At 53.7% G+C, this 12374-nt stretch overlaps 4 protein-coding genes across 4 annotated transcripts; 3 read left to right on the top strand and 1 right to left on the bottom strand.

Moving 5' to 3' along the window:
* Positions 1-3460: 3460 nt before the first annotated feature.
* Positions 3461-4049, top strand: J7T55_002690 (uncharacterized protein; the record flags this gene model as incomplete). The annotated part of the gene is made up of 2 exons (XM_053137789.1): positions 3461-3464; positions 3625-4049. 2 exons carry the CDS (start codon positions 3461-3463, stop codon positions 4047-4049), a joined length of 429 nt encoding a protein of 142 aa, XP_052998559.1.
* A 739-nt stretch (positions 4050-4788) lies between these two features.
* Positions 4789-6848, bottom strand: J7T55_002689 (Dihydromonacolin L monooxygenase LovA 6; the record flags this gene model as incomplete). Its single annotated transcript, XM_053137788.1, has 7 exons — positions 4789-5099; positions 5212-5243; positions 5303-5399; positions 5487-6095; positions 6165-6233; positions 6308-6314; positions 6483-6848. 7 exons carry the CDS (start codon positions 6846-6848, stop codon positions 4789-4791), a joined length of 1491 nt encoding a protein of 496 aa, XP_052998558.1.
* A 1358-nt stretch (positions 6849-8206) lies between these two features.
* Positions 8207-8986, top strand: J7T55_002688 (uncharacterized protein; the record flags this gene model as incomplete). The annotated part of the gene is made up of 1 exon (XM_053137787.1): positions 8207-8986. The coding sequence occupies one exon, from the start codon at positions 8207-8209 to the stop codon at positions 8984-8986; it is 780 nt and encodes a 259-aa protein (XP_052998557.1).
* A 408-nt stretch (positions 8987-9394) lies between these two features.
* Positions 9395-11398, top strand: J7T55_002687 (uncharacterized protein; the record flags this gene model as incomplete). Its single annotated transcript, XM_053137786.1, has 2 exons — positions 9395-10780; positions 10844-11398. The coding sequence occupies 2 exons, from the start codon at positions 9395-9397 to the stop codon at positions 11396-11398; spliced, it is 1941 nt and encodes a 646-aa protein (XP_052998556.1).
* Positions 11399-12374: the final 976 nt, after the last annotated feature.

The following is a 12374-nucleotide window of genomic DNA, read 5'->3' as shown; positions in this document are numbered from 1 at the left end:
ACCATCTGAGATGCTGCGATGCGAGGAGCACGAAGGGGAGGGGAGGGCAAGGTAAATTTGTGTGTTCTGCTCGAGTCGAGTCGAGTCGACTCGTCCGAAGTGAGTGAGAGAAGGGGAAAGGAGGGGTGGGCACCAGTGGTTGGTCGGTCGGACAAGGCCAGCCCAGGCCTGGTCTCTCTCACACACAGACGTCGGGACGTCGACTTGTCGGTTTGACTCGACTGGGCTGGCTGGCTGGCTGGCTGGCCCTGTCCCCTGGTCGGGTTCGGCAGATGGGTGTTCAGACGGGGCTGGGCGCTCAGAAATTGCTGAATCAGGGCCAGACTCTGTTGAACGGAGACTTGTTGGATGCTGTGGATGTTGGTGAGAGGACGACATCTGTGCACAGCTGCGTGCACAGATGGGTGCGTATGTGAGTGTGCGTGTGCGTGTTCGTGCGGTGTATGTGGTTGAGTACGGGATGCGTGCCGCGGCGCTTGCTTGCTTGCTTGCTTTGCTTGCTGCTAGTCTTGCTCGACAGGTTAAACTGGATGAGGCACGTCATCGGCAGCACAGCCGACAAGAGGAAGGTCACATCCTCGACGATGAGTTGACTAACAAAAAGAGGCACACACAGACACACATGCGTACACATACGCGTACTCCCTTTTCTCTCTACCAGTGGGCAGATGATGATGATCAGAGACGAGGCCCAAACGAGAAGGCGATGGGTTAAATTGTGTGTCTGCTCTGCGGTGTCAGCCGTGTGTACGCAGCAGCGTATGGGAGGTGATGAAAGTGCATTTCGGTGCCAGGTCCATGGTGGTTGAGGCGGGCCTCGACTCCCAGGCACCGCTTCACCTGAGACAGGTACGAACTGGTACCTCGCAAACGCATACCCATGCACCCCTGCACCCATTAACCAGACCCATGTCACACCCACACCCACACCCACACCTAAGCAAAAAAGAAGAGGGAGCAGCAGATCAATCAGCCTTCCAATCGAAGGTTCGCTGCCGCCGCCCGTCGCGTCGCTTGGCACCGAGACAGGACCAGGGCCCGCTCTCAATTTGGGGATGGGGACATGGGGACATGGCGACATGGGCAATTCACAATTCACCCATTCAACAGGGAAGTCGGCTGTCAACGCGTTTCCCCGTCCCGCCGTCAACTTGATGCACCCAGACAAGAGGCAAGAACCCTCAGGTCGGATGGGAACGACGAGAAGCATAATCTCGCTGCCTCAGGTTTCTTTTTTTTTTTAATGCCAGATGATGCAGACCATGCTGAGGAGGCTCACACGTCAGAATTCATCAAACAAAAAAGTATACTAATCCAGTTTCTTCAGATCGATCTTGATCCCGAATATCTTCCGGGACTGGGAAGGGCGAAAAGAAAGAAAAAAACAAAAATAGAGAGCATAGAAGCGACTGCAGCATCTCGGACCAAACCCTGCCAGCCAGCTTGGAATGGGCGGGTACGGAGGAGGGAACGTTGATGCACACAATATTCCCTCCTCCCCTCCCCCACCCATTTCACCCCCCCCCCCCGTCCGATGACCAACCAGCTCCGTCCCGACGACACACCCCTTCCCAACACCACATCATCCTGCATGCCATAGTACATCCCATAGTACCAGACCAGACCATCAATCCATCCATGTGGCCCTACTGTATGTACATAGCAGAACTACTGTATGCACTCGCACTCTTCCGTCCAAGACCGGTGCCTCCCCCCATCTGGGTTGACTTCGCATGCACGAGGACCACCACTGCTACCCTCCACTTACCCTCTACTCACCCTCTTCTCGCGTGGCGGGAGTCCCCCTCATTGGGTACCCATAGCTGTCTCTGGCTTTGTCTCTGCTTACCCAATGCATGTCTCGCCTCGCGGTGGGGTGGGTTCGGTCGGTTCGGTCCCTGAAGAATTCCAGTCCAGTCCAATCCAGTCCTGCCCCCCCGTCCGCCCGCCCGCCTCAGCCGCCCTTTCCTCGCCTCAGCTGTCCAACTAGTCTGGTCTAGCTGTCTAGTAGTCGTGGCGCTGTCTGTTGTTTCCTTGACTGGTCCGATCCGAGCCGGGACTCGCTCGCCCGGGGCTTTATTTAACAGTAGTAGTGCGGACGGTGGCGAGCGGGATATTTGGTGCGTGGTCTTGTCGACTAGTGTTTGTCTTCGATGATTGTATTATCAGGGCTTCACTTTTCTTGAAACGTGGTCAGAATGTACATGATCAGCGCATCTAATTGTACGTCAACAGTAAGTAGAATGGGCGCAGGAAAATGTTGTTCGCAACATTGGTCATCCTCGACAGGACGGGAGGATGATCGCTCCTGGCACGATTCCATCGCGGTGTACTTCAACCATCACACTGTTTGTGCTGCATGGAAAGGTCCACTCGGGATGGAAACCATTGTCCCAGCCTAGCTTTCCCTCCTTGTGAACTTCACAAGGAGAGAATCTTGGTCTACAGATCTTGAATAGAACTCTTCTCGAAGGTTTGGGCTATTTCCAGAGATCAGGATCTCGAAATGCCTACTGAGCGATAATCATGCATTCTATAGAGATGGATGTCTATGATGATTGCCCTGTTCCAACACGTACATACATAAGATGAAGGCAACGGTCGTACTATAGGCATCGCGAGGTTCGTCTTTTGCCGTGACTTTGCGCAATAGGCTATCTCGCTCCATCGCAATTCCACCGCAGTTCTAAATCTACGAGTGTAAAGCTTCAAGGCCTAGACCTAAGAACGCAAATGTGTATTTGTAGAGCGAAGCAAGGTCCTTTCGGCCTTGAGCGTCCGGACAATTTGTCTATTTCTGGTCTCTCTGTCCCTGGGCCGGACAAGAGAATATTCTCAGTCTAATTTCGATAGTACTACGATTAATCTACCTGTGTTGACAAATTCTACATATCACATCGTTTACCAACATCATGTCACTGTTGTTTGCTCAGAAACCGTCGAGTGTTTTTCAATACGCCAAACACTTGTGTAGAAAAGTGACTTGGATGAATTTTCTCGTATTGGACAAGTCCCCCCTCAAAGTGCGTTTGGCAAAGTGAGTCTCGCCCGTGATTTCTGTCTGAAGTAGGGAAATTCTTTCCCAACGGGTTGACGATAACCTCTCTTCGGTTCAAGCGCCAATGTTTTGCTACCAAGTGCGGGCTTGCTTTGCCCACTTGTAGACGACGAACGTGAATCGGATCACCAATCGCGCTCGCTAGGCTGACCAAACAAGATTATGCGCGAACATGGCTATACGAGTTCACTATGTTTTCAGTTCCGCTCGAGTCCTCGATGTAGTCCTCGAGCGGACCACGTTCATCGTGACCCGCCTGAACGGAATTCACCCATCCTCTAGTGGCTTTTCTGTCTTCTGACCAGAAGACTCCAGCCAGAAGTTTAAATTGGCGAGCCTTGATCTACACAAGATAGGGCGATATTGTCGGGGCTTGTGTCAGAGAGAGCAATTCTTTGATATATGAGTGAGTTTGCTGCTCTATCCGCTCAGATTCCTTCCTTGACTGTGTTCAATACGTCTCGTCAACCAACGCTCACACTGATCGTATCGCTCAACTGCCACACATACCATATCTACTTGCCCCTATCACGCACAATACAGACACCAAGATGCAACTCTCAAAGAGCACCGTCGCCGTCCTTCTGTCCGCAGCGGCAGTCCACGCCATCCCCTCAGGCCCGCCAGTTCTCCCATCCTCCACCTGGAGAACGGAGCCGCCGAGATCGTCAGCGGCCTCGGCAGGACGCCAAGAGGCCTCGGCGACAAGAAGATCGATCACACCCTGGGTATTGGCGAGTCCCACTTGGAGTATGTTCAATCCGGCCACATCAAGAATCTCAAAAGCGTCATTTCGGAGATCCGGGCTGCCGAGGAGCAGATGCAAGCCGGCGCCAAAACCGCTTACCAGAAGCGCGACTTATTGAAGTGGATCAAGGGTCGGGCTGCCGAGTGGGGCATCTCCGAGGACGAGCTCGACGAATACGTCCTTGATACGCCTCTTGACAAGCGTGCTTGGAAGTGCATTGCCAAGATGGTTGATGTTGATTGACTGGCTCTGTGAGGCGCGGCGTCCCGCCAGCCTGCGCAGAGGGCTTCCTTCTCTTATTGAGTGTGCTTGTCTTACTTAAGGATGACTTTTCATCCTTGAGTGTCAAGTACTCGAGGACGGAATTCGGGTCGTGAGGTCTGATGGTGTCATGGGTTTCACAGTACTGCTTCTGTTCGAGAACGGCCGTCAAGGTGCTTGGTTCGTGGCTCTCGGTTTCGAACTTATAAGATTACTTGGATGGTCTAGATCAATATATTCAGGCCAGGAGAAGATATTGGCATGAGACATGTGGACCATCTATAATCATAACTCAGTTGCCAAGAACGTTGAAACGAATTATATTCTGTTTAATTGTCTAACTGTGATTGTGTCCCGATCGGATGGTATCATGAATACCAAAAATGAATCAGCATATTGAGATTCCTGTCCTGCCTGCTTGTTAGCCAAACGGTCATCCAATGATTTTGCTTACCCAGGCCCAGCGCAGCACACATCCTATATATGATTGAGACTCAGTTTCGAGACCCTTTCATTTGTGACCGTCACTTCAGATGAGAGTAATGGATGAGTCTTTCCAGTGAATAAGTAGAGAGTCTTGCAAGAGAGCCTCAAGGGCTTTTCATGACAGTGAGAGGATAGCATAAGTAAGTAATGGGAATCAGACACACCCCTCAAGGGTTTTGATATCTCAGAAACAGGCGCAGGTTTCCAACGAGATGATTTTTCCCCCACCTTCTTTTCACTCAATCGCCGACAGGTCAAAGTCATCCTCGCGCTTTCTGACCAGGACCTGCACCGTGGCATCGGTGGTCAGGGCGACGCCGAACTCATCGATCTTGGGCTTCACGCCCTCGGGAAGCCTCCAGTCGTAGTTGAGGAGTGTGAAGACTAGGGCGATTTTGACCTCATTGGCCGCGAAGAATCTGCCAGGGCAGGCGTGAATACCATGGCCAAAGCCGAGATGTTCCGCCGTCGTCGCAACCAGCTGCGAAGTGTTCTCCTTGCCGGGCTCGCCGCTGTGCCGCATTTTGTAGAAACGGTAGCCATCCCCTAAGGTCCAAGGAGCACAATGATTAGCTTGAGGTCAGCCGGCAGATTCGTGCACGAATATGGCATAATCATGTGCTCAAACCCTGGGCTCTGATTCTAGGTAGATGCTCACATTCATTAGCGTTTGGGTAAGTCGCATCGTCCCTTGCTCCTGTGTCAGCGAATCATCCTTCATCATGGGCAACAAGGTACAGTGACTATACCAGTGGTGGTGCGTTGATACCGCGAGGAAACCCCCCTTCGGGATGAAAGTACCGTTTGACAGTTTCACATCTGCTCTGGCCTTTCTCTGCATCGTGGCTGTTGTGTTGAGTTTGTAAGCGTCAACAAGGCCAGGGACTCATCATGGGTTGAATAGCCGAAAGATGGCTGCTATGATGAACTTACCTAGCTGAATAGGCTTGAGGCGCTGGCTCTCCTTGATGACACTGTCGAGTAGTTTCATGTTGGTCAGGGTCGTCTTCTTCCAGCCACCATCAGACAAGACATCTTTGATTTCCTTGCGCAGGTCGTCGATTATCTCGGGGTGCGCAGCCAGGTCCGTCATGATCTGCGACATCAAGTCAGATGTGGTATGGATGGCGACGATCGAAAGGAACAGCTGCATAGCCGCCGGGTCGTATTTGGCCTTCGCCTTGGTGGCAGCATTCTCAAACCAATCTATAGCATCGTTGAACTCGAGCGCCTTGCCATCTGCCGCGGCAGCTGCCTTCGCGGCCGCACGCCGGTCCAGGACGGGCTGAAGAATGGAGCGCGCCTCGGCCACCTGCGCCTGCGCGGCCCTACAGATGGGTAGGACCCGGGCAGCGATAGACCTAACTATGCCAGCGGGGTAGACGCGCAGGATATCGGTTGCTGGGAACACAGTTGTGGCGTATTCCCGCGAGATCTTGAGCCATGCTTCGTTGCGACAGAGCTCTTCGCCTAGGAACACGCGGGATGAGATGCGGGCGATGCAAGTCAGGATGGTGTCTCTTAATGGGAGTGAGTGCCATTCTAAACGACGATCAGAGTCAATATATCTTCGCAGACGCTCTTAGATGAGATAAATCTGTTATGTCTTACCCTTGCTTTCTCCGAAGGAAGCGGGTATGGCGAGTGCCGTCTCGTCTGCTAGAGGCTTTGTGATTTTGGCTATTGAAAAACGGACCAGAGTCAATATATGCAAAGACACGCACTACTCAAATTCGAAATTTGTCCACACTCACCCAGGAACTTTGTCAAATCTTTGTTGATCACAGTCAATGTGATATAATCTTTTGTGCCTTCAAGTGGTGCTTCAAAGCCCGGATACTCGGTTTGAAAGAACTACATTTTAAGATAAGTCTCATTCTTCATTTATAAGAAGGCACACCACGGGTGCGACATGCTAGATATACCTACATCAGCGCTGAAGTCGGCGAAGCTGAGCTTGAGATCATTCCGAATCTCATTCGCCATGCTTGGTGGGAGGACAGTCACATGGCCATAATCGGTGATGAGTTGCGCCGGCTCGCTGGGGTGGCTATCGAACCAGTTTCGAAGTAGAGCGCGGCAGTCCTGGTAAAAGACACCTTTTGCCCGCTGATCAGAAAACTCGAATGCCTCTCGGGGGTTCAACAATGGCGCATTGGATTTGGGCTTGCTGCTGAGTGAGTAGACGAGGACGATGAATACGAATGTAACCAAGACATATGGCAGCGGCTTTGCCGTAATGTCCGCCATCTCGATGTCCCCCAAGGCTCCCTGGATGGAGGCCCGTAGAGACATACTGGTCGCTTTTTGGTTCAAATTATTCGAGGGAAATCAAATTGTAGACGATGATGATATGTGATGATATGATGTGAATAACTCCTTATTTGACCCAAGTACTGTTGATTAGGAGGAATCAGCGCAGAGACGCAGCCTATGTATGTAACTCTTCCCAGAGCATCGGAATGTATGAACAGTCCGTGGACCTCCTGCACGCACTCATAGGGACCGCTCCACCGCTCGTCACAAGCTCGTGTTGGAAGGGAGAAATAATCAACAATAAGTCATCGGTTACACGGCAGCTGGTTCTTGATAGTGATGACCAGACACTCTCTACTATACTGTAACGACAAATCCAGTAGCGTGGAAACGAAATGGCATCTAGAACTCCGACTCGGAGGATCTCGGTGTCATGCGAGACATATTCCTATCTCGCAAGAGTTCAACAGGTGGAGCAAATAAACGGAAATACAGGAAAAGTGGCTCTGTTGCAGTCGACTGTGAAGGACTAGCGGATTTAGAAGAAAAAAACGGCATTATTGTCATTCCGCAACTACTTAAGTAGGTGAGGGAGCCACAGTACGACCACGCGACAGGAGCTGCGCGACCAGCATGACGCTGACACGGATCGAATCAACTCCACCAGGTCCAGCGAGTATGAAAATGATGTAGCAACGGTAATAAAATCTACCCGAGCGCCCGAATTTTAGGGCTTGTGGTCTGTGTCTCCGGGCATCATGCAGCTTCGAAAGTTCGGTCAAGGAAGGGTCAACTGTACCGCGGAAATTTCCTGTGGCACAACAGATTTCTCCACATCACCGGCGATGCACGTAACTATTCTCACCAATAAGCATGTTGGGAATGCTAAGTGGTCACATTATGCTTGTCACCCTTTCTGCTACCAAGATCAGCCATCTTTTCTCTGGTTTGCTCGAGTTGCCTGCTCGCCGTTACTGCTTGATGGTATTTTCTGAGATATCGAGCTCCAGGGAAACGCGTACTCGTGGACGCTTCAAAACTTCGTCATTGACTGACGCGAAGCTGTATTATCTCCATCAGAGACATATGCCGAGATTCGATGTTTTCATGAAGGGAGACAGAAAGGCGAGACCATTGTGTGCCTACTGGTTTGCCCTAGCAAGCAAAGAAGTATTAGCTTGCAAGGCAAGCTTGTAATTCTCACTAGGCAGACAAGTCTGATGGTAACAAATTGACAATAACAGCTATCAAAACCGATTGTAGGCTTTGTGGTTTTTATGAATAAGAGCAACCTACATCACCAGGCATGAACTCACCGGCCCACGCTCAATTGACCAACACCCCAGTCATCATCAGCCCGGACACCAGGAAGCAGGAAATTGCAACATCGAGCAGCCATGGACCGCAACGGCAACTTTGACTACCGCAACTTCTTTTACCCAGGTCCAGCCCTCCCAGTGCAGATCTACCCAGTCAGCGGCGACCCACGCTTCCCCTTCCACTTCCCGCCCGGCACACCCAACAACGTCAACATGAGTGACAACATCACCCCGGCAGCCCGCGAGGACATCACCGCCGACGAAGCCGCCCTCAACCACCACGACACGCCGGACCCGCCGGGCAGCGTGGTAGCCAAGCGCGACGCGGCGGCGGCTCAGCCCACCGCGCCCGTCAAGCTCGAACACATCGTGCAAGGGCTCTCGCACCAGCTCGAGGAGGCGATCAAGTTCTGCGAGGAGTGCCTGGCGGCGCACACGGAGGTGGTGAGCAGGGCGAGCTACGCGGGGCACGCGACGCGCAACGGGCTGTGGCGGGAGCTGCTGGAGTCGCGGTTCGAGGCCAGCGGCGTCGAGAGGGACCTGCTGCACGCGCTGGTCCCGCGCGTGCGGCGCTCCACGCAGCAGGCGCTGGCAGCGGCCCGCGGCGACGCGTCCGGCCGGTCCGGCGAGCCCGACGACGACGGCGACTGGCACGCCCGCCTGGTGCTCAAGGCCGAGAAGCTCTCGGCCGAGGGCGGCTGGGTCGGCCAGCTCAACAAGAGGGCGCTGGGCAACACCGCCGCGTGCGAGGACATGGTCGTCGGCATGAAGGCGATGAGGGTCCTGTGCGCCGACATCTCTGCTGGTCGCGAGGGGGCTGCGCAGGACGGCCAGGAGGGCGGCGGCAGACAATACTAGGCAAGATTGGTCGGGCTGGGATGGCAGTGAGGTGGTCCCTAGGACGCGCGGCGGCAACAATGTTGGAGTCGTTGAGAATGACAGATGCCTTACTGTCTGGTCATGCTGCCAGGCTAATCTTTGTCTCGAGCCCTGACCGAACCGTGTCTGCCATCTCCGTCCAGGGTGTACTGCCAAATGCGGCGAACACATTGGAACCAGTAGGACAAGCGACAAAGCATAGAAGTGCTGGGAGGGAACACTGAATGGAGCCCTATCATGAAGCAACCATTCCCATATGAGTATATAATTGTAGCAGTGGCTACCCATTCGGACGGACAATGCCTGGATTGTAGCAAGAAACGACTTGACATAGCATCGTGACCTCAGAACGAACCACAAAAACACTTAGCCCAAAGCACGCTCAGGATGCGAGGAAGAAGACGCCGCCCCTCATCCCCTAAGGGACGTGGCAGAGTATCGCCGCCGCTCGTCCAGAGAGGCATCGAGACTCTGCCGACCAATTCAAAAGGAAGAAGACGCCGCCCCTCGCCCCCCGTGGGACGTGGCAGAGTAACGTCGTCCTTGCAGAGAGGCATCGTGACTCTGCCGAGCAGCTCAAAATACAGAGTAGAGAAACCGCAGCATCAGGCGCCGAGATGGATGCGCGACAGAAATGGTAGACTTGTATCCTGCATGCCGATGAGGCCCAACATCGGCGGCTCAGGGGACCTCGAAGCCTTCTACCACGTGCAGCGCACCGGCCCGGACGAGATCCTGCCCCCTCCGCAGACGCTCTGGAGGCAGCGGTACGGCGACGAGTGCATGGTCAACTACAGACCGCTCTGGGTGGGCATCGCGCAGAACCTCGTCCAACCGCTGAGGAAGCGTAGCGACGTGAGTTCTGACGCGGGGGACTTGGAAGGTGATGTGGGAGTGCCTTATTTGTTCGCATACGACGAGACCTTAACTCCTGACGAGAATGGAGAGCAATATGCGCGCTGGGTGCCGCTGAAGATTCTCGCCAACGGCGGCTATGGCGTTGTCATAATGTATGTTGACGACAAGCTCAGCGTCGACGAAGATACCGAAATTGCACCTGAGGACATCATAGTTGCCAAGTTCAATTATAAGGATGGTGATCTTGTGGACATCATGGCTTCTGTGGTGGGCCAGATCAGGGCCTCACAAATGATCCGACAAGCCCAACTAGAAGACGCACAGGGTTCATTGGGAAGCTCCAGGACTCGGTCTAGCACTGACAGCTCATTGGAGTATTCCCACTTTCAGCAAACCACAGAAGAGCTCGACGTTGATACCAAGCACTTATTCCGCCAGGAGAACATGATTCTCGAGCTACTCGACATGACCGGCTCGCCTCATTTCCCAAAATTTTGGAGGCTCCCGGATTCACCACAGGACGGGACGCTCTGTACGATGGGGTATATACCTGGCGGAGTGACGCTGGATGAGCATCTAGACACGAGATCCAACGACAAGATCCCCATACGCCTGGTCTGGGAAGCAGTTTTCTGCCTCAGCAAGGCCATGTCCGCAATGGCCTACGGCAGTGAGGACCCCGCGCCGACGCACAGGGTCCATGGGTGGAACCAGATTGTCCACCTCGACTGGAGTGCCGCGAACATCTTCGTGCGGCGGAGCTCCTTATCACACACATGCTCGCATGGCCCTTGCTTCATGGTCGGAGACTTTGGGTTTGCAGTAGTTGTGCCAAACAAGCGAAATGCTCGGATCGCATTTCGTAACGAGCATCTGAAATTAGGATGGCACAAGAACCTCAACCCTGAGCTGCCGGTGAGTCGCTCTCCCCATTTGTAATGATGTTCATGGCGTTTGTCTGATCGTAGGCGTGAACAGGAGGCAAACATAGACATTGAACAACCATTTAAGTTCCGGGAATACGCGCCCATTATAGGTCACTTTTCGCACAAAACAAACGTCTTCCTCATGGCCGGCGTGTGGAAGGACAACCTTGGCGGTAATCAAATCGGGAGGATTGGCTTTATGCGATACATGCAGGACGGTCTCACGGTAGCCGAGCAGACCCGACTTGCGTTTCACCTGGGGTTGGATCTTGAGGCACAGGTCCCAGAAGATGAACAGCTCGGGAAGCCCCTCAACAGGAACGAGGACGGAGACGAGGACGGAGACGAGGACGAGGACGAGGACGATGCTAGCGATCGCGCACAGCGACTGCGTGGGTATGTCGATTTGGCCGAGTCGCTGCTGAAACAGCAAGTTGTTCAGAACTTGAGAGTGTCCGAACAGCGATTCGTAAATCTTATGACCCGTTGCCGTAGTGAAGATCCATCGCAGAGACCGGAGATTGAGGAAATCATGCTACAAGCAGCTAGGGGAATGGCGGAAGCTGGCGAGTATGTACCGCCCTCACCCAGCAGCGGCAGTGAATAGGGCGAGTATGGTCAGGCTGGCTAGCGTGGCGAACAGTAGGGCGGCAGAAGTATGCGTCAACTTTGTGGTACCGGACATCGCAGTTTGGCGCTGTGGACGACATCTGATTCTTGTTTCATGTGGCTCGAGGAGTTTGTTAGTAGTATCCTTTCTTGCAAAGTAATTCCAAGCTGTTTGTACAACTGACCTGAAAGGAAAAAATTGTGAAGCCCACCGCCCAAAGAGTGATCGGAATTGAATGATGAGGCCTGGGTCCCCACCGAGGTGAGAAAGCAGGCGACACGCCACCCATCGCACTTCAGCTTGTGTCCAAGCGATCCCGGCAGTGACTCTCCCAGAGGAACGCTGGACCGGAGCCCCCATCTTCCCCTTGCGGGAAAGCAACGGGGGACGGCCAACGCCCTGCTTTTCTGATGCCAACTGCGGAGGCAGATTCGCCTCGTGCCGTCACCGGCAGGCCGTCAACGCCCGCGCAAGAAGCGCAGGCGGTCGGGCTGGTAGGGCCAGGCAAGCCTGGGCCCCGTCGGGAGTTTCTCCGAATTTCTCACATGCGACGTGATGCCAGCGACTCCCCGAAGGAAGACGCAAAGGCTCGAGAGAAGCTGCTTGCGCAGATCTCTCCGTTTGTGGCATAGAAGGGTAGCGTTGAGGGCGGTGGGCTTGGAGAGAAAGAGGGAAGAAAGAGAGAAGAGTCAAGCTCTTGGAAATTTTGGTGAGCTCTGAAATATCAAAGTGCGGCTCAACGTGTGGGGCTGCCTGGACCCTGTTGGCGAGCTGCAACCAATCAAAGCGTTGTCGCACCACATCCCTGCGGGATACGTAGCTACCTAGGCACCTACCTGAGGAGGTACGTACCTGCAAGGACCCTGACGAGCCAAATCGACTTAGACTACCCGATAAGTCGATAAAAATTGCTGCACTGACTCTTGACGAGACTCTTTCCCCGGCTTCGCGGCCCCTGAGTCTACTGTGCTGA

Source organism: Diaporthe amygdali (genome assembly GCF_026229845.1).
Source record: "Diaporthe amygdali strain CAA958 chromosome Unknown NODE_3_length_2959817_cov_65_330692, whole genome shotgun sequence".
NCBI lineage: Eukaryota > Fungi > Ascomycota > Sordariomycetes > Diaporthales > Diaporthaceae > Diaporthe > Diaporthe amygdali.
The sequence above is the reverse complement of the archived record's forward strand: the minus strand, read 5'-3'. Positions and strand labels throughout refer to the sequence as shown.